This window comes from Coccidioides posadasii, chromosome 2 (genome assembly GCF_018416015.2).
Source record: "Coccidioides posadasii str. Silveira chromosome 2, complete sequence".
Classification (NCBI taxonomy): domain Eukaryota; kingdom Fungi; phylum Ascomycota; class Eurotiomycetes; order Onygenales; family Onygenaceae; genus Coccidioides; species Coccidioides posadasii.
In genome coordinates, this window is record NC_089408.1 from 4,508,825 (window position 1) to 4,533,863 (window position 25,039).

The window sequence follows — 25,039 nt, forward strand, 5'->3', positions numbered from 1 at the left end:
TATTTTCTTTTCCGATTCTATGGCGGTCTTCTGCTCTGGGCTTTGTGTTCCTTTCGATTTTCCTTAATTTTTTTTTTTTCCCCCCCATTTTGGAATTTTTTCCACTTGGCTGGTTTCATGCATTGAATTCAGGATACAGTCTACATTGTGCCTTAGCATAGGTTACTATAGTTCGTGAGCAACGAACCCGTTACACGGGTGAATGAACTATGTGTGTCAAGACAAGCGAGAACCCTTAATCTACACTCGTACGAGGCAATGAAATTGGATAGGAAAAATACACAGGCTACAGTCCAGTTCTTTGTATTCCCCCAGTGACATCCGAACAATCCCAAAAATTCAAGGCCTCAAGCCTAGGCATACTCCTCTCATTCCCCAACGATGCATGTGCCGGTATCTCACTGAACGCCAGCTGTTGAAGACCCCCCTTTTCCACACCCCAAAACTTGCTTCTCCGTTCCCATCCAAAGTAGGGCTCACCCTAAAAACTGCCTAATCCGGCCAATATCCTGCACATCTGGTAGCTCCCGACCGCCCAACACCCACCGACCAATCATCTTTGCGGCCATCGGATTACCCGCTGACTAAGCCACAACCTCACCACTTCGGACAGATTCGGTCCTCGCCGTCAACAAGCAACATATTCCCACTTCGCAACCTGCTCTCTTGAACTCAGAACCAAGAGGCCCAACCGCCACACGGACATCAACAACGTGCCATTGGGTCGCCGAAGAATAATATCAATGTTTGTCCAGCGAGCTGCTTTCGCCCTTGCCAGGCGTGCTCCCGTGAGAGCCTTTGCCAGACGCACTTTTTCGTCGTCGGTTGTTCGCAGTACGTGGAAACCTCTGCAATGGGGGAGACTCCTTTCACCGAATCATTTCCTTTACCTTTTGTTCTGCAGTTTGGGGACTGGGAGCTTGATGTTTTTGGTTCAGGGAGAGGAGTCAATTGAAGCGATCTGCGATGTGATCAGCGAAGGTGGACAAAGCTTGGGATGAGTGGAACGGGCGGGACGGTTGCTATTTGGGGAGAAGATGGATTCGATTTGGCTACTTGTTTTGTTTTGGAAACGGTGCGGAATTTGCTAATATGAAATCCAATTGGATTAATAGGCTCGAAATGGGATCCTAAGCCGGGTGAACCCCAGGGAAAGATCTTGCCATATGATGGTCAGTGGTCAGCCCCATCCCCTTTTTGGTATCTAAATAACGATCCTTGGGGAGCCTATCCATAACTAATGTTTTCGTCCTTTCAATTTGCAGAAATCAAAACCGAAGCCGATCTTATTGGTCCAGGTGCCGAGCCTGGTACCATTGGTACCGATCTTGAGCAGTCTACCGGTTTGGAGAGATTAGAACTTTTGGGAAAGATGGAGGGCGTCGATATCTTCAACATGAAGCCATTGGATGCTTCCAGACTAGGTTCGTGACAGCTTTTTTGAGTCTTGCGCGGCCCAGGATGCGACGATTGTCTTTATGTACGGTTTTTGGTCTTGAGGGATATCAGTCGCTAAACGGACTTTACTCCTCTTTTCCCATAGGAACTCTCGATAACCCCATCCTCGTCAAGTCCGGTGGTCCCGAACAATACGTCGGCTGCACTGGTTATCCAGCCGATTCCCATAACGTCATCTGGCTCACGGTAATTTCACCTCATATACACAGAACTTCTTTTTCCCGTGGATAGCGCTTATATATCCCTTCTACTAGGTCTCCCGTGATCGACCACTTGAGCGATGCTCTGAATGCGGTAACTGCATCAAGATGGACTACATCGGACCCAAGGAGGACGACCGTAAGTAATCCTGTCGGAAGCACACGCACACGCACCTAGATTTGATGTTCTTATTGCGACTTGCAGCCCTCACACTGACTCTTCGTTATCTTGCAGACCACCATGCCGAGGTTTACGAGCCCAAGACTATGGCCGACTATGTCAAGCCTGAGTATTGGTATAGATGATTCAGTTGTGAGGCGGAACCTAGGCTTAACCTTCGCAGTACATAAGTCTATTATCACCTCCCCTCCACTTCTGTTCAAAGTTCTCTTGGCCCCCTTCCACACATCACAACATCTTCCTAGTTGTTCGCATTTGTAGAATAATTGAACAATCTCTGTGTCAAAATACTGCTACAACACCTGTTCAGTTTCAAAGTCATAGGCGTGGGAATGTGTCTTTCAAGTGCCAGCATTTTGGAGCAGGTTTAAGAGCACAGTTGTCTCCCAAAAAGTATGCCAAACGCTTGCAGTTGGTTTTGAATGTGCTGTGGTCAAGGCCAACCCTTAGCTTTCAAGCACCTTGTAAATATGAAGGCACTCAGACTTGGGGTGTGCATAGCTCGTTGCTCAGTTAAAAATATATTTGTCCTATCAATCATGAACAGAAGTGGGGGAGTCAAAGAAGTGGAATAAGTGGAGAAGTAAAATGTGAACAGGCTACTCCATATGTTGTAGCAAATGCGAAACAAGTCACTAGTCTCTATATGTTTTATACAGGATTAGGGTGCACATAACTACCAAGTATATCCATGATATTCTCAGAACTTTGTAACGCAAATGTACCCCGTACATCGCGGGGAGACTTGGATATAAAACATATACAACTGGGGTACACAGACATTAAACTTCGCAAACGCTATGAGTACTTAAAAGGTACCGGACGAGGACTATACAGTACATCCGGTCCCCAATTTCGAGCCAATTATGACACTTCAGTAGCCGGGGGATACCTTAGTCAGATCCTGAGTACCTTTCTCCTGCAAAATAATTTATCGGAAACGCCGTCCCAAGCCGCTGGGATAACTTAATCGCAACGACCTCCTATGACCGCCCGGCCACACTCTCTCTTCAAGGTTGCGTTTCAACCCTGGCTACACCCCTGGCCCAGGAACCGCACTGCGCTCGTAAACAGCTGGGATAGATCTGAAAATTTCCCAAAAATGCCTAAATACGAAGGTGTGATCGATCACCAAGCAAGGGTTTCAGGCAATCTATCCCAGGCGCGACATGTCGACCTCCTTTTTTTTTTTTTTGTTCTCCCTCCCCTCTGCATGGTTACAGCATCTATCATGGTCTTCTCATCCTAAAAGTCACCCCAGCCTCTGTCCAATTTAGCCCTGAGCTTTTCGTGACTCACCAGTGCCGGCTGGAGATGCCGTACAGAGACAAATAAAGAACTGTGTCACCTCAAAAATTCACAACAATTATCCTGGAGAAGGAAAGGTACTGGTGATGGTCCGTTTCCATTGTGGCACATACAGGAAAGCAACGAGAATCTAACAACCTCGGAAGTGGAGGCAAATAATACTCGGTCCATACCTCAGACAGTCTGAATGTTGCGTAGCTCGTTTTTCGGCATGGAGTGAGACACAAACCGAGCGTATATTTGCCCATGTGAAGATGTAAGTCATACATAGCTCCAGAAAACGTTTCGCACAAGATGGTGGTTGGAATAGGGGCTATAGCACTGTCGCGCTTATAAAGCCAGGAAAAGAACGATGGCTGCTAATTCCTCGGATGCATCTCTGCTGGCTAAAAGCTGTGATACTATTCAAATCTCGGAACGGACGCCGCAAAAATTTTCCGGTCGGATTGTAGAGCTGCCAAAGTTAATCCTCCTAAACCCTAGGGAGCACCCGGGTGTCCATTTCCATAGAGATATCAGTGATTGGACGCTCCTCGGATAGAAAGCTATGAGCGTATTGGGGCCTCCACGGAAAGGCTCGCATTATTGATCATCAAAATCATGCATAGAGGGTCTCGCAAGCCTAGGCCAGCAAGAGAACCCTTTTCCAGTGAGAGGCACACTAGAAAAATTAGATCCAAGACTCAAGAGTTCTTGCTATACAGAGATAATCCGGAGCAAACCAGTGTGGGGTATGAAACATGCGGGGTCTATCGGTCAAAGCCTATCATGAAAACGAGCGCTACTCCATCGCAGGTAGATCACCAAGCGGAGGGGCTCAAACAGAGACTCGCCTGCCTTCTTGGACAGAATCCCAAGTATCAATTCGTCATCTGTGTCATGGATATCCGGGACAATCAATGACCAGAGAACAGATGTCATCAAACCAACTGGTTTTCAGATTTGGATGTAAATCAGCATGGATGCGACTCCTCTACGCTGATGACACGCAGACCGCATTGATGAAGCACCGCCTCATTGCACCGTCGAGGTCGCGACGGTAACTGCGCAACCCACCCATAGGGTAAGTTTGAGGAGGGGGTAGCATGCAGCCGCCGTACAAATGATACAGATCCTTGGTTTCGAATAGGGGTGCCATACGTGGCACTAACGATATCAAAATTTGCGTCACAGCTGGGAATACCAGGCGTTAAAGCGTGTGCGCGAACAAGGAGGGTCAACTTTGCAAGCAACCCCGGGAAAAGTAAATATTCAGGATTGAGCTGCCGGTCAAATTCAAGGCCCAGAAAGTGTCAGGGAATACCATTCATTTCCGATCAAGATTGTGTTATGAGGCAGTGCCCAATAAGAAAAGGGAGTTCTCCTAAGCCTATCAGGATCTTGAGGCATTATCTCACTCCCCAATCATTTTGGTTCCCGGGGCTGAAGGGGCATTAACCATTGAGATTTTTCACACGCATACCTGTACCAGTGTAGTACGTGACGACCATCGAATCGCAAAAACTACGGTTAAGTCATTTATAGGCTTTCCTCGGAATCGGTGGAAGTCGTCAGGCGCACTATTGGTAACCAACTGTGGAAGTTCCCATGCTCAGTAGTGAGACAGAACGGGTAAAATAGCTCCACATTCACGGAGAGGCTGAGAAGAAAAGAAATTTGGTGTAGTGTATATATCATGGCCCTGGGATCCATTAGGCCGTGGCATGAAATTGGGACCTAGAGAACAATTTAGCCACGGTTATCGAAGACATCGTGTGACTCGAAGAGTTGATCTCTTGTAAACTGTGCTTCGAGACGTGAATCAGGAACCAATCCTTGCGACGTATCTCCACATCCCAGGTTCCAGACCGAGATCCAGATCATTTCGGAGACTGTCCACAAGTGTTTAGATTTCGGAGCGGAGCAAAAATCCACGGAGTCACAGATACACCCTCGAAAATACCGCCAACATGCCTATATTTAGGACACCATGGGAATATCACCAGGAAGGCATAATTCCTGCGACAATGTAATGATACGGAGTTGATCTCTGCCATCATAATTAGGTACAGAGCTCCGGAGGCTTCGGACAGGGTCCCCTGCGGGAATAGCCTCCTGCCAGGCATTGGCTCATGCATATCATGTCGTAGATTTTTAGAGGTACACAAAACCGTTGCGTCCCAAGTCTGGTAGCATCCACCAAAGGAAGGGGCTCTTAAAGTCACACATCCGGTCGGACAGGCATGACCTCGGCAGGCTGTTGATCTCCACACGTGTCAATATACAAATGCTCTTACCGCTGGAACTCTCCACATATCATGGTGCTCAGGCCTCCGTTCTTGTAATTACCAGTCCCTCAAGAACGATGCGTCTGGGATTAATGGGCGGTCCAACTAAGATCGTCGTGTTCACAGATCCGTACAACTCCGTCGGCGGTTGAAGGTCGATACCTTGTAATAAATATTAGGGTGGTGAACATTGTAATTTCTTACCAACTCTCGAGAGCATGTGTCGATATCGCCGACGAGGATGAATCTCGGCTAAACTATAAACAACATTGGGATCTCCATCAGCAACAAATGCATTCAAGCAAAATCTTCTTGCGAATCGATCGCAAATGGCCCAAAGGTGATGAACCCACAATATCTTTTGGCTGCTGCTTTTCCAGATTCTTCATGCTTTTCAATCTGACACCAGAGCAGCTGGGACCGACTTAGCCCGCTGGAGAGCTGTCGATAGGATAGCTAGTGAATCCCCAGGGACGACAAACACAATACCATAGAACACAATTCTCCAATTATACCCAGTAAACCATTGAATTGATGAGGAAGGGTGAGGCAGGTAATCCAGAGGTACAAAGGTTGTTGTTGGCCTGCCGCTGGGTTGAAGTAGAAATAAACTCGGGGTCTGGGGGCCGCTCGCTAACTAACAAAGTTAACTAGTCCCCTTTTTTTCCAGAGACATGCCATGTCACACGTCCAAGCAGGTATATGTCATTGGCAACTCTTCAACGTCCGATGTAGGTAGCCGCGGTTCCTCTTGATGGGGAAATGTAACTACATCGAATCCACCTACTACGTGTAAATGAAACTTTACTCAGCAATCGTAGTACAACATGTTATGTGCAGCATATGAAGATTTTTACTCCGTAGGTATGCACGGGAAATAACTACTCACGCTGGACAACGCGCTGTAGTCGTAAAACCGCATACAGCTCCGTACGGAATAAAAATATACATGACTACACCCAAGCTATTGCGTAAGGTCCTGTGTTGAAGATTCGGGCTTCACAGGGCATATGATCCGGCATTTCGTCCTGCGTGCCGGTTGCATTGATACTACTGAGTACAACTGATTTCTATACATCAGGAAAGACTTGGATGCCGAATACTTTTCAACCGTGATCATGTCATTAATCCCGTTAAAACCACCCGAAGCTAAACACAAGCAAAAAACCACATGAATACGAAAAAGAAAGAGAAAAAAGAAATAAAAACAGAAAGGGAGAACAAAAAGGAATACAAGGCATACGTGGGAAAAAAAAAAAAAAAAAAAAAAAAAAAGGAGAGAAAACCAGGTTGTCGTCGACCCGTAGAACACTTGCGTAAAAAAAAATCCCGTTTCGTATACCAACACAACTTTCCCACATAAAAAAGAAACCAAAGAAAAACGCGAAAAATTGACAGGGCAACAATATATAAAACGCAAGGAGACCAAAATATCGCAGCGTAACGTTGCCGGAACTAGATTTCCACCATGGTATCTCGGCATAGTATCCATGAACAGCAAGAACAGTACCCAGCCATACTCCTAAGAACCTTCCATCCCGGTTGCTCCTCCGCGATATTTGGCGACCAAAAAAAAAAAAAAAAAAAAAAAAAGGGAAAAGAGGGGAGAAAGAAGGAAAAAGGACGGATAATTACTGGAACAAATAGTTGAAACCGTCGTAGGAAACAGGAGAGGCTGGAATGGTCCAACTCGAGGGATAAAATGTGGTCAGGAGACTTTCATCTGTCTTTTCCCTTACAAATTCTTGAAGTGTTCCTTTGCGTATTGCTCGCATGCCTACGATACATGTTAGCACAATGTGGATGAACCTACCAAGGTTATCCTTGGATTTTAGGGAAAGTATACCTTAGCAGGCTTTCCAATCTTCTGGCCAATGACCTTCCACTTATTTGCTTCGTATTCTTTGATTGCCTCCCTCAGAGCGGCTGACTGCGCTAGTGTTAATTTCTAGATCCAACCAGGTCGAGGAATATGCAGAACTTACCTCATCCTCAGCGAATTCAGCATAGTGCATATCCTACCAATGATTAGACTCCAATGTTATTGCTCTTTGGACATCTGTGGACACGCGAGATAGCTACCTTGTACCAATGTTTCTTGACACTGCCCTCTGTCCTTGTAGGAAATGTCTAAAGAGAAAATATCAGACATTAGAGCCCAATCTACCAAAAGCAAGAAAGGCAATCATCCAAGACTTTCGAGGGGTGTGGGACAAACCTTGGCAATTTCGCTCCAGGTGTTACCGGCATCTCGCATTGCCTTCAGTCGCTGTTCTTCTTCGGCAGTCCATGGAGTATTCGTGCGGCCTTTCTTCTTGCCTCCTGTCTCTGGTGCTGCAGCAGTGGTTGGTGGGTTCCCTTCACCTTCAACAGGGGCAGTTAGCTGTGGAGGTGCCATGGTTGACATGGGCGCGGACTGTTGGAATGACGCACGTCTTTTCCGGGGATTCACAGCAGGCACAGTTCCTGGCTGTTGCTGGGGAGGTGCTGGGGGTGCCTGCGTAGGGGGAGGAGCTGGCACCATGGGAGGCGCTTCAAAGTGGCCAGGACCAGGAAAAGGAGGTCCTGCCTGGTTTAAAGGATGTGTGGGAGGCGGATTGGCGGGCAGAGTAGTTTTGATTCTTTTCGAGGTGGGGGGGGAGCTATGAGCGAGTTAAAACGAAAAGTGTCAGAAGTAAGTCAACTGTTTCGGTTTTGAAAGTTCTCATCGAGAAACACATGGCAAGAGAGTCGCATATGGGATGAAACTCGGCTCGGGAGATCAACAGAGGCAAATACATCTTTTAGGGACAAATAAAATAAATAAATAAAAACGAAAAGAAAAAAATGTACATGATGATCAGCAACATGCGTACGTGGTGGAGGGGGGTTAGGAGAATGAGGGGAAAAGGGGATGGGAGGACATGAAAAGACGGGTTTACTTACGACATGGCGGGAAGAGGGGATCTCGATGCAAAGACCGGCCAATTCATCTGTAAAGATACGAAAAGGAAGAGGTTAGCCAGGGATGAGCTGGTATTAACGTGGGTAATATGCGAAGGCGAAGTCCCATCGCGAGAGGGAGAGGCGTGACACACTAGGAAAAATGAATGGGGATCACGGCAAGCTTGACCTGCACGATCAAGCTGGCCGAGAATACTATATGTTTAATGGAGAAGGGGAGAAAGGAGTGGCCCAAGCGGGTACAAGAGGAAAAGGAAGTGAGAAGGCTGGGATGATAAGTACGATTGGTAAATAGACGGGTCGGATGTATAGTGAACTTCGCAGGCCGTATATTCGAGTCGAGGATACACAGGTTGCGAGAGAGGGAGTCACTGGATGTACCGTGTCTCCGCCGCGAAGGTTAGCTTGGTTCCCAGGTTGTTGCAGGCATGTACCGCTGGGGACATGAAGCAGTCACAACGAAGTAACTGGCACAGAATAAAACGAGGAGCACAGAGCTGGACAACCAGAGCAGTGACTTGGATGAATTAAATAAGAAAACGAGCAAGGAAGATGATGAATGGGAATGGGGGATAAGAGAGGTATGGAGGTGATAGAGTTGGACGGGGCAGCTTGGATGTTGTTGACGGAATGGGGGGCGGCCACCGTGCTTGAATTGCGGGGAAGTCCAGCGTAACTTTACCGCGACTTTACGGGAACCGAGTCGAGACTCTCGCCCTTTTACATGGTAGTGACCTCTGGGGGAAGCGATACCCGTAACCAATACCGCCTTGCCCGACCATTCCAGCAGAACGACCCAGCTGGAGTCCTCGCCGGCTATCCATGCAGGATCAGCCCTCGCTGCCCAATAGACAGCCACCTCAAGCTGGAGGAACACAGAGACATTCGTTTTTCGTGGTTTGCCAGCAGAACAGCTGACAGGCGTCATGTCCATACACGCCTTTCTCCGTGTATTTAATACGTAATGACCCTACTAGCGTGCCCATAACCTTACATACAGAAACACTCTAAACCCTGATCGGGTGCCGATGGAGCAACGATCTGCTCATGAACCATGCGACCCTCTCGACAAATGTGCAGGTCTCAGTCGGTTAAAGGACTATCCGAGTTCGCTCTCGAAGCAGGGACAGAGGCGATTTATGCGGTATCATGTGTTTTTTTTTTTTGCTTTCCCTTCTCCATTCTGAAGTTAGACTTTCAGGTTTCTGCAGCATCGTTGAATGCCTTGATGTTCTGACACCCACCAGTGCCAGGTCAACTTCCCGTACAATAGAGACAATGTCGGAACCGTCGTGATGCAGTGCCAAGATATCAAACAGGGAATAGTTCGCAGGGAGTTAGACAGAAGCCTAAAACTCGAAGTCTGTGCACACCAGATGGAGAGATCTTAGAGGTCAAGGGTCTGACTGTCTTGGACAGTCAGAAATGTAAGGGTTTCTCAAGGATCCCTACTCCAAGCTCTTCGGCAAGCACAGACAACCGTGACTTCGGCAAGAATGGGACGTACAGCGTACCTCACTACAACACTGACATTTTGGGACTTTTGGCAGAAATGTCATTGACTTTCAAATTCCCGTTTTAATTAATAAAAGCATGGTCGTCTACAGAGTAACCGGTGTGCATGCATGCATGTATGCATGCATGTATGATAATACATACATACACATACACCCGTTCATGTTCTCAAGAGCATACTGAATGCAGAACGATGAGTTGAGGGTGCTCTGCTGCACATACCTCTCCGACTGATCCTTGCAATCACCCGTAGCCCGGCCGTGATTCCTCCTTCAGCCACCACCATTCGTATCTGTCCGTGTCGCTTCTGAAGCGCTGCCGGCGATCGAACGCTGGGCGGAAATCAAACATTGGCGTTCAATTTTTCTTCTTTCGAGCCGAAGCACCGTATGCTCTCCAGAGCATGCACTGCTTAGACGTATCTGTACCTCGCCCCGGTACTACATGGTCAGCTCGCTCCGGGCCTTCCGAGGACCATCCGGTGAACAGTTGCTGGGATAATTTGGCAGAGCACAAATGTGTGGCAAAACACACTACGGAGTCGCTAATAAGTATAATATGTAATGCGGTCATCATGCATGACGACCTTCTGCTCCGATTTGCCCGACATAAACATGAGCAGAGATATCTGCCTTGTCCCAACGAGAAGTTTCGACAATGGCGAAAGACACTGTGAATCATCATATTATGGGGAAATTACAAGGTCGCTCTTAATAACCTATAAGATTGGACATGTTGCAGACCAGCGTTCGCGGAATCGGCTCCTATGGCATTGTAGTGACACAGAATGCACGAAGAAGCTTCCGAAAGCACAAATCCGGATTCACTAGCTGATCAGCAAAACAGAGGTCATCCCAAGATATCAAAAAGAACAGTCAAAGGCCGCCGCACACTCCCTCTTGCCAATCCCCGCCCGTTATGCAGGGTGTAGTCCCAGGTGAGTGTCGACACCTGCGTTCCCTCGCAAAATTCTCCGTCACTACAGAAATTTATTAGGCATTACGTTATCAACAGGTCGGGTACGGCGCTAGACCGTATCTGGACGGCTGCCTCTGCATTGGGTTCGCGGTCGCCGGCAAGCCCACCAATCAGCGGCCGCACTAACGGCTGGTCGACGGCATGGCGATACCCCTAGTAATTTAAAAACCGGCGCGCAGCTGCTTGCCCGATCCAGCCGTCGCAGTGCGGTTGCGGTCGAATTCGCAGCCGGTTTCTCCAGCTCCAACCTTGACGTGCCAATGTCTGCATGGGAGAGGAATGGCGCTCGAAACCCCCGTAGTTACGGATGGCCTCTTTGGGGGAGGCCTTCAAGTGAATCGGGACACAGCCTCGCAAAGCCTCAGTCGCTAAGATTGATACGGCAGTGGGCACGGGGGCGATCAAACAACCCTGCGATTTGAAACTGCGACGCGAATCGGTGCCGAAAAGCTGGCTTCCATTCCGTCTTAGCCTTGGGGAGAGTTGCTTCAAATCGAGGACAAAGGAGGCAATTTATGTTTTGTCCTGGGCTTGCGCATTTTTCCACTTTCGGAGGGGGAGCGGGGGGAGTTTTGCTGAAGATAGGATTAGTTTAGTACACGATACGAGATGTGGACGAGATAAGGTTACTTGCAGCTCAGGTACCCAATTCCAGATCACTCCATGTTTCGGCCTGACGCACGCTTGAGTTCCACGCGATGCTTCTTATTTTTAGAAGGGAACTGCTCCGCAAGGAGAATTTTCCTGAGGAACTTCTGAAGATGTACCCTGGCTTGTGCGGACGTCGGCACTTTCCCCTGTACGGGGTGTCTGTGAACTATTTGATACTTTGCACAGAAGTACCGCTTTAGGGCCGCGGAGGCCCCCCGAGATGCATGCAACCCTCGCAGGTGGTCACCGTGCTCGTGTCATATTGCCAGTAAGTCAAAGCACTTGAAGCATCAGAAATCCGTCTCAGATGGCCAATTCGGGACGTACAAGGCGTTCTCTCGCCCGTTGAAGCTAGCCTGCGTAAACCACATTAAACATTATCGGTAACGATTATATGAGATTCGCGACTATTGTTCCCGGAAGGGGGCTGTTGAAACCGGGAGTGGATTGCACCCACGCAGACAAAGGACGCCAGAGGTTTCGAGTTGCTGCTCGCGCAGTTCTTGATGGCCTAGGTCGGCACACAGTCCTGGTCACTGTCAAAGGTGGGAAAAGCTGGCGCTTCACGTGGGGTTCGTCATGTGAAACCTGGTGCACTGGTCGCGGTCCTGAAACGCCCACCCAGTGTTGGTTCTTGGATCGCTGCCAATTAGAGACCTCCCAAGGAGAACCATCACAACTTTCCGTGCCTGACAGCCCACGATCTTCGGATCTAGGATCAACGACCTGCATCCGGTGCTGGGAATCCATGTTCTGCATGGACAATAGAGGTTCTCTTTAACAGTTCCCTCCCGCGAGAAACCTTCCCAGCGGGATATTTACCCCTGGCGAGCGCGCCAGTGTTCCTGGTTGACACATCCTCGTCCCGACAGAATTCTTCGGCCAGCGGCTCCTCCCAGATAGGTCTCGGGAACATTTAGCAGGAGGAGGCCGAAAGAGGAAGAAGAAAGCGACCTTGATTCGGCCGTCTGATGAAACAATGCCCGCTTCTTCGCTCGTTGTCTTGCCCTGACACAAATCACTCGTGGGAGAGATGCTTCTTTGCCCCCCTCTCTCAGCTACCAATTCGTGTAGAGAGGGTTAAGTGTGGCAGCGTCTATGGGGTTGGACTCTAAAGCATAAACAAACTGGTTGAAATGTCCTGGATCCATGGATCGCCAACCATTCTGGGTCAGTGGCGGCCGGTGCTGACACTTTCTCCGTTTTGCCCTGTATGAAGGCATCAAGGGTTTAAAACTCAATGGGCTAATGGCGGCCTTGATGTAGAATTGATGCGTCAATTCGTCCAGTGATCGCCGAGTTAGGAAACGCTCACTAAGAAATATGACCTTCAGCCTCTATGCCTCCTAAACCTTTTCGGGTGGAGTTGAGACTGTCACTTGTTACAAGATTCGGGTTTCGATCAGTCGAGACAAACTAGCTGTCCCGCTTCTGTCGAGAAAGACATGGGTTCAGAAACAGCTCCGGCTCCAGCCATCACATCCCAAGCTTCATGCAGAAGTGTGGCAAGGGTGGAGAACTGCTTGGTCAAGCGAACGCGATGAGAGGACGTCCTATAGATAACGCTCAAGTTTTCTCCTTCTTTTCGATGTTTTCTGTTTTGTTCGACACATCCAGTCGATACTCAACAAGCACAAAAGACTCCGTGTCTTCCTCAATCTCTTTTACCTTCTTTGCCCCTGGTTGGGCCTTTTAATAATCATCCTTTCGCCTGTGAGATCTTGACGATCTACTGCTTCCCTCGTTATATTAATATATACATCCTGAACGATCCGTTCCTCGTTCCCTATATATCTATAGAGTGAACATTTGTCTATATTCTGATTATAAAGCAGCCATGCATCCAATCACAGCAGCTGATATACTCAAGACATCTCGCTTTCGGTCTCCAAAACCATCCGAAGATACTGGCCGGAGTAACCATGGCGTTCAAAAGCACCAAAGGTCCGCATCTGCGGGGGCAGGGAGAGCGTGGACTGAGGAGGAGGTACTACAGTGTTTACCCGTCCACAGCGTTTAGCTCAGATGCTAACAGTCATCTAGGAAGTGTACCTTGTCCGATCCCGCATGCACAAAATGCCATATAAACATATTGCTTTGCACCTCCGGAAAACAGAGTTAGCGTGCCGACTTCATTATCACCAAATGCTCTACGGGAGCAACCGTCGGCGACGCAGCGAATCTATATCATCTATCGTGAGCTCATGCACAACCACCTATACACCCGAGGAACAGCCACAGGACAAGGAACCACTCGTTCCGTCACCACCAAGAACTCCACCAACAGAATCTTGCTCTGGTCCTTCCTCGGCGGCCGCTTCACCTCAATGCTCACGATTGCACGTCCCGATTCTCCCCAAGCCAGTCACCCAAATGAACTCTACCCATACGGCCAACTACCCATACGACAAAAAACTTCGTCTGGACACGTCCTTCGCAGACAACAGCCAATACAACCAGCTCCAGGTCGACCTTGGACGCCTCCGAAGCCTATACGACGCATACCGCCACTCATTCTGGTCCCTCATCGCATCTGAATACTCCAAAGATCCAGAGCTCTCCGGTCCAAGGCTCGAAGAGGCTTTCTTTCACTCCGCCCTTGCCCCCAGTCCAGACCGCCTTCTACCCATGCCTACTCCACGGTGCAGCCCCAAAAGTATGACCCCGACTATCCACGAAGAGCTCCCTGAGGCAGCACAGCTTCCCCCAGCGGCTCCGGCTGGCTTTCGCGCCATTAATGAGTCCGGCCAGAAGAGAAGGTCTTCCAGCACTTCTTCAAATGCAAGTCAGCGCATCGAGAAGTGTGCTGTTGCTTCGTTGTTAACGGTTGAAAAAGAAGTCTGGGCGCCAAAGGAAATTGTTTCCAGATAAATGCGGCACTCATCTTTGAGTGGTTAAGCTGTTTTCTTCTGTATCTGTGTTCAAACGCTTTTCTGTTTTCCGCTTTTCCATGTTGAATTTACGATATCCCTGTAGTTCTTTCATTTTGATTTCCGCTTCTTTCTCCTGTTTTACAATTTTCTGTTTTACCTGGGATAGGCTCACTGGCGTCTTCTGTACATTTGTGGTATGGCGGTGTTCTGGGATACTTCTCATGACGGTCCTTGTTTGTCCTTTTCTTTACGATAACGATTTACACTGGCCCCCTCTTTCATCACGCTCATTTTGAGGGATCTCACACACTCGCTATGATATGATTTTTCTTTTTTTCTCTTTTCCTTTTCCTTTGTAAAGTTGAATGTTGTCTCTGTATCCCAAAACCAGAATGTAGCGAACCGGTTGATCGAAAACTCAGGGATTCCCAATCAAAAATTGAAAAAAGAAAGGTGTCCCTTTAACTTTTTCCAAGAGTATTCTAAACTTTGCCACGGAGTATTCAGTTCTGTAGGGAATATGCTGTGTCAAAGTTCGGCATTACCGGTTGGCGTTCGGGTAATGGGACAGCTTGGTTTGCGTCAGAAAGGACAAGGATGGCTTGTTGACCCGGAATGGTGGGTAGGATCCTGGTGGAATGGGTTTCTTCAGGAGAAATTGGTGGGGGGTTCTTACATCTTTCACTGCAACGCCTCAAAGGGTGTATGCCTCCTCTGATAACCAGTAGAGCCACCAGGAAAATACATACTCCTAAGGCTAGACAGACCCCCTACATGTTGGACTCAGCGCACTGGTCCTTCGCTCGCCGGCCACCTCCAGAGAGATACTCACCAGGATAGAGAGCAGATACGCACTGGTGCACATCATGAAACAGATTACTCCTCCAATCCCACCAAGCGTAGAACCAACTAGGAGGCTAGTTCTGGATTATCAAACAAAAGACGTGCTGATATATCCCCGACCGGAGTGGTACCGGACTTTACGGGATGCTATTCGCTCTCCCAGCATGGCCAATCGGCGAAAGAAATAAAAAACAACACTTCTCTACTTCCACAAGTTTTCTAGAAATGCGGAAGCGGTCTTCAAACATGCGATGTTAAAAAAAAGGCAATGCATATTAAGATCTGCGCATGAAGATGTTACGAGAGCATACGGCAATAGGCTAGGGTAAGATGTCAAAAAGTGGTTCCTGATTCACCATCTTTTCCCACCATTACTCCTTGGGGAATCGGGAGGCAAAAGAAATAGTGGATATCACCAACATGGCAGCGCTGACGTGTGCATCTCGAGAGCGGAGCAACGATAAGAACGAGTTAGAGACCAGAACTCGGATGTGGCGAATCTGAGAGACGGGATAACTGGGGGTCCCAATGGGGAGCGGCACATTTTCATGCACCAGAAAAGAGGGTGAAGGGAGTGCCTGGTGTGCATTTCATGCCGGAGAATACATGGTATGAGATCGGGCGACATGGAGATACGCACGTGTATCCCACTAGGTGTTGCGGGTCAGACAGCCTGCTCCCGTTGCGGCTGCTCCAACAACAACGGGGAGATATCCAATGCTGGAAATCCCGGGGAAGTGTTGGGAAGACCGTGCCTCCAGAATCATGCATCTCCGAGAAGGCCCGGAGAAAGACTGACAATAAGCCAGAGATCAACCAAACTCTTTAATAAACTTGTTAGGCAACCAAGCTCCAGGGAACAAGGTAAGATGGTCACCAGGCGAGCCTCTCCAGCTGCCCTTAAAACCTGCGCCGTTTCTATCCCATCAAAGGGCCCCAACAGCATGTTAACGCGAAGAATTGTCTAACAGGTATCCCCGAGCCCAACCTTTTGGCTAAGATTCGAACCTACTCGCACAAGGCCCTTGAATGTGAGAACAATAGATTTATATCTAGCAATCACCGTGGCCACTGCGATCCCTCTTGTTTTTCTGCTATCGCTCAAATGGCCGACCGGAAAGCCAAGGGTATATTAAGAAACCTGAGCAGGCTATTTCAAGCTTAGAAGATCCAGCAAATTCTCAATATTGGCCTATTGTGGCACATCTCCGATAGATGAAAAGAGCTGGGCGATACTGGCGATAATTTTTGGTAAATGAGAAAACGGAAAAATATGCCACATCGCATATGTATGCCGGGCTGAAGAAGCCGAGATTAACTGCAGATATTGATTCCACCATCCATTTGTCCAATCTGCTTAATATGGCAGTTCCCAGAAATAGGTCTCAAGAAGCTGAAAGTGCTTCCCACGAGAGGACCTTGCGTCTATTCTCAGCATGGACTCCGAAGTGGTTGGCCTGGCGAAGTGTCCAAAACTTGGCAGTCACGGCTAAATTTTCGACAGCTTTGATCAAAAATAAAAAACTATTTTGGCCGCAGAAGGGTATACCAAAAGGGTTGGTCCGATAGGCCTCGATGGCGGAGCAATATCATGGCGGAGTCATGTTTCTATTTTCATGATGTCGCGTTTCATCGCTTCCTCATGGCCCAAAGTTCGCAACTAATCTGCTTATGAGCTCATGCAAGAGGACGTCCACAGATTCATTGCCTGGAAGAGAAAAGCGAAGCGCGGGGAAAACACGTCCAGTGACATTCTCAAGTCCTTGCATTTTTGCACTCGCTGATTCATGCAATCGCTCGGGTGCAACAAGTACTCTGTGCGAGTGTGAGAGAAGGAGAGGGGCGAAGGAGAGAATAATATTGACCGGTCAGGCTTTGTTTCCTTTTTTTTTTTTTTTTTTTTTTTTTTTTTTTTGTTTTAAATTTATTTTTCACCAACTTACCTTTCTTTTGCATTGCTTCATGCAAAGAACTGATCATCATCTACGTTCTTATTCTTTCTCCTACTGAATTTTGTGAGCATGAACATTTTCACTGTGTCCTTTGTCACTTTTTAGCCGCTTGCTGATTCGGCCATATGAAAGGCCTCGAATATTTTCTTATTCCTCGGCCCCCCTTGGCGGTGCATTGGTGCGGTTCAGAATTCCTTCTAGAATCCCTTTCGTCCCTTTTTTTTTCAATGTTCCGTGTTAAGCATACGCACTGCTGCTCTCGCGTTCACGCACTAAGGTATTTGTCACGAGCTTGCTGAGACCCTGGGCATGCACATGCAGGTTCGGTGAACTGATACAAATTAGGCGAGGGAGTCATGGATGAGAAAGCTGAGAGTGCTCATCTGCCTGGCGAGATCTAGAATGTCCTTCGTAGTCCCCGAGACTTAGTGGGGTCATCGAAGAGACGCACATGCGTTTTGGAAAACATCAGCTCTGGCGAAAGGTCGATTCCTCAGCCGTACGAGGCCAGGAGCTGAACTGGTTTCCGGAAGGCAAAATACACAAGGTCGGCACTAAACTGCCGTGCACATCCACCCTCCGTAACAAGGAAATAGGCTAAAAACCGTTAACTCCACCACCGTTCGAGAATCAGATCCTCAATCCCGTAAGTGTGGAGCGGCGCAGGGCATGTATGTGAAGCAATATGATTTGATGAAATGATCAGCCTCTATGTATCCCTTTTCTTTTTTTTTTTTTTTTTGGGTGTGGTTGAGATAGGCGTCCTGTCGTATCCTTCCAGGAGAACGCCAAAGACACCGGAACTCGTGAAGAGGTTGCGATATCCTGGAGGTCGTCGTTCTCGCTCTTTCGCGTATGCTACTTAGTGCCGGTCAACGACGACATTCATGCAAATCTGGACGGGGACAGCATCCGTCCCATTGGCCTGTAAATTCACGAATTTTCTCAGCCTTTCCCCAGGCATGCATACATGTGCGCATGTGTGTGTGAATGACGAAGAAATGCAATTATGTGTGTGGTGCAGACCGCAAAAATTCTCGCTGCCTGCTCCGAATCACGTGACCATTTCGACGACCAAGCATCGTCGCTCTCTAACCGCCAGTACGCCTTCACCCCCTCACTGCCTCTCCACAACGCCCCCCTTTTTGATCGTGTTGCTGTTCCTGATGTGGCTGGATGGCGGCAGAGGACATGACGACGAGGAGGACGGTGAGCGAATCGACTAATCGCAGACCAGTTTACACCGAATGTTTCCGAGGAAGCGGGGTGAGTCCGGATGCGCGATCGCAAATGGCAGAGGCACAGAAGACCTTCTTTGGGGGAATGGTGGGAAGCATGCCTGGCGCAAGCAGGACCCCCTCTCATTTGCGCGTATCGGGTTTATCGCCCCCAGGCATGGAGAAGATTCAATGGGCTTCCCGCTTTCCTTGGGAAGAGATTGGTTATCTGTACAATGAGGCCCGCGGGACTGGAAGTAAAAGGAGGGCTCGGAAGGAAGAGAGGTGGGGAGAAGGCGCGCAAAGTCCGAGTACTTTTCGGTGTCTGGACTTGGACCCTCTTGACCCTCTTTGATAGTGAGGGCGAGAGGCGCACACTGGTCCTGTTGATCGACTTACCCGAAGACCCTGCTTTCCTTCCTTCCTGCGCCTACTGTTCTGCCAAAACTGGCCCACAAGTGGAACCTAGAAGTGGCCTGTTCCTCCCAGCCCGGTGGCCCTCCCTGGGCCTTCCGGGGAAAGATTGCACATCTGGGACACTTGCGCACGGTCTGGGGCGATGGATTCCCCTGATTGCTACTCCGTACTGTGTTTCTGTTTTCTTCCCAGTTTGTATGACCACGTTGATGCCTGGCGAGGGTAATAGCAGTAGATTTTCCCCGAATTGCTCCCGGCGTCTCAAAAGCGGGTCACCCGCAGTATAGCCTCAGTTTTCGAGAAAGTCCATTTTCCTCGCTTCGCGGTCCGTTTAAGGCCGTCGATCCGGACCTGCCTAGCTAGCTGACCTTCTAAATGACTGGCTGATTTGTAACGGGCGGCCGCAATGGCACATCCGGCTTCCGTACCTTCACTCTGTACTACGACATAGCAGAGTTGCAAGGATCTGCGTATTTGGCTGGAAATGAGCTCTTTTTATTTTTATTTCTCATTTTATTGTAGTTCCCTTGAATCCTTAACAATGCTGTGTCTCTGGCTGTGCTTTGATGGCGGCCTCATTGGCCAGAATGATGCCATCATTTCGTGACGGAAGGTTCCATGGCGAAGGCGGGTTTTTCCTTGTTCCCCCCCCATCAACCGAGAAAGTCTCTAGGCCTTACAATACCATACAGCAACCGTCGACCTCCCTTGCATTATCCACCACCCCCCATGGAGCTGATGGGGACGACGCATGGTCCATGGACATGGATTTTAATCTTGGAATGTTGCAGACAACAGTGACTGCAGACATTCAAATCAGTCTGCAAGAGCTTCCTGCACCCGGGGCATGGGCGACCTCCTTGTCAGTTTTTTGTTTTTGGGCGGGAGGACTAGGATCCTTCACGCCGAGATTCCTCAAGTTACGTGTGCGCGCGAGTGTGTGTGCGCAGTCCATTTTCCACGTTGAGTAAACAGCACGCCGCACTAAGGGCTCTGGGGCCTTGGCATTGCTTGTTGGATCACGCAGCATGTCGACAAACGGAACGACGGGCTTCTCCGTTGGCGGTCAACCTTCACCTTCAACCTTCAAGGACAAGGGGTTCCTCATCCTGTTGAGCAAGGGGCTTCAGCAATCTGATGCCTACAGTTTGCAGTTCGAATGAATAGATACCTTGTTGCAGCCTGGGCTCTTCGCGTCATGGCTGTCAAAGCGATTCCGGATAAATTTATTCTTCCGACAGTCGTGGCTTCGTGTGCATACAGGATTGGCCGTGTATGAAGGAAAGACCCTCTTTCCAGCCCATTTTTGCGTGAAATATAATGCCATTATTCTCGCTTGAAGAGAGGGAAAAAAAAAAAAAACACAAAAGAGAGAAAAGGAGACAAAGCCTAAATGAAGCACCTCTCTCTGAACCATAGTTTTCATTCCTGGGAACAATTCATCTAAACACCTTGAAGACAAATGAAAGATGGAAAGTAAATTGCATGCATGTCATGTCACGTCCAGGGGCGGATGGGATGAATGGCAGAATGGAGAGGATTTGTCTTTCTCTCCAACTTTAAAAATAAATTGTGCCGCATGATTTGCATATTTTGTGACCGTCATTTTTCTCTTTTTTTGGATCTGATCGATCCTCCGAATAAGTGGCAGATTCTGCAGACCCGCATGCAGGTGTCCCGTTGTTGGGAGGAGACAGCTAGTCTCCGCTCCGCCTCCTCGAGAGTGATATGTATAGAAACCGTGCCGGGGGGAGGGGGCAGCAAACAATCCTAATCCAAGGTGATGAGAATAATAGCATGAACTTCCCTTTTGCACGGGTCGCACGGTGCAGCATCTCGCTCTGGTTCTATGCTCATAGAGGAGGGTGAGAGCACAGAAGGCGGATCCAAACATATCCTAGTCCATGCTATCGATGGACAAAACAACGCGAGCTGATTTGCTTCCACGTGCCTGGATTCAAGCGACTGACCGACTGCATAATAGTTGAACTTGTTCGGGCAATTGCGCTCGCCGTCTTTCTCGACTGTCTCAGCCCAACAACCTCCCCTGCCAGACAGGCTGCTCTCCAGGATTAAGTCATGCTGCTCCTCTCTCGCGGCTCACGAGGTTCGCCGGAGTTAACGATTGATCGGGCGACCTTGATTTCTAATAGGCACAGCTTGCTAATCTCTGGAGGACGTTCCGGGCATCATACCCGTCAACCAAGCAAGCCACTCCATTACCTCACCAATACATAATATTTATAATATGCATGTCTGTATGTACCAATCTGCTTTGCAGCCGGGGGAAGGCAGCGAAAAAAAAAAAAAAAAAAGAAAAAGGAATCACAATGTAATGACCAAGGGGTCAAGTTTTGGTTCCGGTGGTCTCCCAGATCGTTGGTTGACCACTCACGATGGCAATACTTCCGGCCCCCCTGTCAACTAGGCCCCAGGCGAAGAACAAAAAGAGGCGCCAAAGCAACCATTTCTTTTTTTAGCCTCAACATGGGGACAGTTTTACTCGAATCCCGGACTGCGCTGGAATTATCCACCCAAATATTTTTTATTTTTTTTATTTTTCTCATCTCCTCTAAGGATGCCATAGCCTCTGGATCCCTGGCCCGGGTTGCTGGGGGATGGAGGCCAAGAAGACGCTGCAAGCTAATAATTATGTATTGCTTTTCCCCTTCTCTCGTTTTTTTGGGGGCCGTTTGATTTTAACGTCCCTCTGTGGACCGATGCACCCTGGATAATCATGTTTTGTAGCCAGGGCGCTTAATGAACTGCTGTGCTAAAAGTACGCTAGTCCAAATCCCAAAAAGCCTTTGGCTGGCTTTTTTTCCTTTTTTCCACCCTCCCGTGGCTCTTCTTCTTCCGGATCGACAGAAAAAGAGAAACGTCGCTGTTCGCATCGTGCTATCATAGTGGCACAGTCCAAGCTTCTCTCAATGTGGGCCCCCCCGGTCCGGTGGGTTGCTGTGCTTGGAACGGAGAGACAAGGGATGAGCGGGCGGGGGTCGATTGTTAGAAACAAAAGAATTAACGTACAAGCCTTCTTCAGCACCGCAAATATGGACGGGCGGCGGCGGCGGCGGTGGTGCTGGCCTCCGCATACTAGACCTTCCTGACCAATTCTTCCGAAGCCTTTGAAGCAGGTCCAATGCAGGGTATCTCCGGTTTACTCCCCGTCCGCAGCATTTAGGGCCCGTTCATTGATCGAAGCTCATTCCTGCTATACTTAAATCTGGTCGTGACGGCTATTGTTCCGCCCACCTGTTCCGTCACCACATTTATAAATCTCCTTGGATCCGCTCCTTTTTTCTTCAGAAAACTTGAAGAACTATTCAGCTCAAACAAAGACTGAGACTTTTATCTTCGTTCTATTATTGCCTCTTGCCCTAGTGCTATATCTCCCACTCCAGCCCTCTCTCTATCTCCTTTATAATATTGCTTCCTTATCCTGATATCGAGCTTCGCACACTGAGTCTACCATCTGAGTCCACAAGCCTCTGTCGAGGACGCTTCGTGCCTTAGAAATCAGCTTGTGTATTTCCATGGCGCCTGAAGACCTGTCAGCAAACTGGTCTGAGTCTCCCTATCACGGCCAAATGAACAACATCATGGACCAGCAATGGGTCTCCCCAAGTGTCGTACGTACTATTGTTGCAGACCGAGTCGGCATCCGAACGCTTTCCAGCTAACCGACCTCCCACCTAGACATATGAGAGCGTTGCTCATAGCTACACCAGCGCCCATCCGAATCCTGCTTTATTAACACCTATCAGCACCTCCAACAGCGTCTACCTTGATCCAAGGCAAAGTCCTCCACAGCATGCGCAGTCGCACGAGCTTCAATATCACAGCATGAACTCCACTGGTGTCTCCCACGGACTGGGAATCAGTAGTTTAGGCTATATGCAACCCGGAATGACACTGTACGATCAAACTCCAAACGCACTTTCTGGACAGTATGATCCGCACGCACAACTGCGACGACACGCCGAGAGAGCAGCTAGCGACCACGCCTCGAGATCGGGAGGAAGACCAGTCTCTTCTAGATCGACCCCTGTCGCAATCGCACCCAACCCAGCCGGGATAAGACAGATGGAGCAGGAACGAAGACTGGGCCAAGAACTCGAGTCGCAGCGCCAACCACGACGGGCACGGCGACCCAGAAGACGATCATCCATCCTCGACGAGGAAACCAACCTCACTCTCCAGCTCCGGGAGCAAAACGTACCCTGGAACGAGGTTGTCAAGCGGGTGAATGCTGCTTTTGGTGGAAACCACAACGCGTCACGTCTTCAGATGCGGATAACACGCCTCAAACAACGCATGAGAGAGTGGTCTGAGGACGATGTGAGTACGTGACATCCATCCCTTCCCCCTTCCACTGTGTCAAAGAGGATTTTACCGGTTTATCTGACATCAATATTTAGATTCAAGCGCTTCGGAATGCTCATTCATATTGGGAGAGAGATAAATTTGAAATCATTGCATACAAGGTTAGACGGCCCCCCATGTACGGCTTGTGGGAATTAAGATCTAAGTTTATAACTTATACTTTTTAGATGCAAGAATACAGGACCACCAGAGGTTGGACGGCATCACAGTGTCAGCAAAAATGGCAAGAATTACAGCTTGAGCCGTGCGAGAGTCCCAGGAGAAGTCAAAGTCCCGAAGATGAAGACGAGCCTCCTGATTACCCCAACAAAAGGCGACGATAGCCTTTTTGCTTCATATTTTACGTTCTGACTCTTGCTTACTGCCTCAGTGATTTTGCGCCCTGGTTTTCAGCATCTTTGATACCCCTTTGTGTGTTTTCATTCTTGGCTATTCGGGTCTCTTCTTCCCTTTTTTTTCTTTTTTCTTTTCTTTTCTTTTGCACGGTGTTGTGAGAAAACGGTATTGTATAGAGGAGTGAGAATCTTGCATATTGGGTTTTCCTTCCCCGACTTGGCTAGCAATCTTTTTTTTTTTTTTTTTTTTTTTTTTTTTTTTTTAACTTTTTTCCCTTTTTTCCTTTCTTTTTTGTCTTTTGGTTGATTGCATATTCCGAGCCCCATAGGGCTATAGTGGCCGCGCCACTTCATCGTTACATGGCCGTTTTTACTTGTATCCTTTTTGCTCAAGGGTTTCTTTTTGCAGGGCGAGTTTCGAATATCAGCCAGCATTCGCTAAATTACATTGGTTATTTACTATATAGCATTTAGGAACGGTAACTTTTCTGCAATCTGAATTAACCACACTACTTTTTGTCACGATCACCCTGGGCAACTCCTACTCCTCTCGAAAGGATAATTACATACCTACCCACGTACCTCACTTAGGTCGTAGAGCGTAGGGTGGTTTTCCAAACATGATTCATTCCATCGCGCATCTGCGTCGAACTCACATGACCGACGATCTCCATCCGTTCCTGCGTCGAGCTGGCATAACTAGCAGCTTAGTTGCATGCAGTGCGCAGCCACGAAACGCACAAGATCCTACTATTTCTGACTGACAGACTGAAAAAAGAGGCGTAGCGGTTCCTTTTGTTCCGCCGCAAATTTTAAAAATAGATTTAAGAGTGGACACGCGGAGTCAAAGTTATCGGAGACTCTTAAATTTTATGTTTCGAGTTCTGCCCTACGTCAATCAACAACGGTCGGGGGTCGATCTGCATGTAAAGGTTATCCATCTCCAGAGAACTTTGTCATGGATGCCAAGATCGCATTGTAAACAATAGGAATTAGCCAAATGTCATGCAACCCAGCTGGGAGAAATCAGCCTAGTTCACAATATAATGAAATGAACCCGACAATTTTCCAACCTTCATATTAAGCTCATTGTGCTAGGAAGAGCCTGGTAGTTACACCTGCGCGTTCCAACATGTATTTCATAGTTTCGAACTAGTCCGCAGTCCAGGGGTGGATCATTGACAAGGGAGCTTCTCCTAAACCTAACCAGCCAAGGTTAACCTTACTAGCGATTCCGTATTTTCTCCCTTGGCCCCCTGGCCCGGTCACTGGGAGCTTTTATCCCATGTGCGTACTCCGTACACATGGAGGAAAGACAACCTTGCTCAAAACTGATTCTCACTCGGATACAGCAAGATAGGGGATCAAACTACGGAGTATCCCCTGGCGGGTAAACCAAGTCACGATAATTCTGCGTCTCAAGCATGATAAAAAAAGGAACCAGAGCCCATTCATGTCCACCAATATGTGCAGTACCTACGGGATCATAACCTCATTACCGTCAACTAGCCAATA

The 25,039-nt window shown here is 48.4% G+C and overlaps 5 protein-coding genes across 5 annotated transcripts; 4 read left to right on the plus strand and 1 right to left on the minus strand.

Annotated features, from left to right (window-relative positions):
- Positions 1–610: 610 nt before the first annotated feature.
- Positions 611–2,375, plus strand: COX4 (Cytochrome c oxidase subunit 4). The gene is made up of 6 exons (XM_003071632.2): positions 611–834; positions 1,116–1,172; positions 1,266–1,424; positions 1,544–1,644; positions 1,713–1,797; positions 1,894–2,375. The coding sequence occupies exons 1-6, from the start codon at positions 744–746 to the stop codon at positions 1,962–1,964; spliced, it is 564 nt and encodes a 187-aa protein (XP_003071678.1). The 5' UTR covers positions 611–743; the 3' UTR covers positions 1,965–2,375.
- A 4,774-nt stretch (positions 2,376–7,149) lies between these two features.
- On the minus strand, positions 7,150–8,386 carry D8B26_003911 (uncharacterized protein; the record flags this gene model as incomplete). Its single annotated transcript, XM_066124303.1, has 7 exons — positions 7,150–7,191; positions 7,261–7,344; positions 7,400–7,432; positions 7,497–7,544; positions 7,633–7,778; positions 7,848–8,056; positions 8,340–8,386. 7 exons carry the CDS (start codon positions 8,384–8,386, stop codon positions 7,150–7,152), a joined length of 609 nt encoding a protein of 202 aa, XP_065980383.1.
- A 4,952-nt stretch (positions 8,387–13,338) lies between these two features.
- Positions 13,339–14,372, plus strand: D8B26_003912 (uncharacterized protein; the record flags this gene model as incomplete). Its single annotated transcript, XM_003071630.1, has 2 exons — positions 13,339–13,488; positions 13,545–14,372. The coding sequence occupies 2 exons, from the start codon at positions 13,339–13,341 to the stop codon at positions 14,370–14,372; spliced, it is 978 nt and encodes a 325-aa protein (XP_003071676.1).
- Positions 14,373–18,345: 3,973 nt separating this feature from the next.
- Positions 18,346–18,741, plus strand: D8B26_003913 (uncharacterized protein; the record flags this gene model as incomplete). Its single annotated transcript, XM_066124304.1, has 1 exon — positions 18,346–18,741. The coding sequence occupies one exon, from the start codon at positions 18,346–18,348 to the stop codon at positions 18,739–18,741; it is 396 nt and encodes a 131-aa protein (XP_065980384.1).
- Positions 18,742–22,393: 3,652 nt separating this feature from the next.
- Positions 22,394–23,512, plus strand: D8B26_003914 (uncharacterized protein; the record flags this gene model as incomplete). Its single annotated transcript, XM_003071629.2, has 4 exons — positions 22,394–22,435; positions 22,503–23,144; positions 23,225–23,290; positions 23,357–23,512. 4 exons carry the CDS (start codon positions 22,394–22,396, stop codon positions 23,510–23,512), a joined length of 906 nt encoding a protein of 301 aa, XP_003071675.2.
- Positions 23,513–25,039: the final 1,527 nt, after the last annotated feature.

Bases quoted from the DNA above. Each gene is read 5' to 3' on its own strand.
- COX4 (XM_003071632.2), top strand. From the start codon at position 744: ATGTTTGTCCAGCGAGCTGCTTTCGCCCTTGCCAGGCGTGCTCCCGTG. The intron at 835-1,115 runs GTACGTGGAAAC...TTGGATTAATAG, and splicing joins TTCGTCGTCGGTTGTTCGCA to GCTCGAAATGGGATCCTAAG. The intron at 1,425-1,543 runs GTTCGTGACAGC...CTTTTCCCATAG, and splicing joins ATTGGATGCTTCCAGACTAG to GAACTCTCGATAACCCCATC.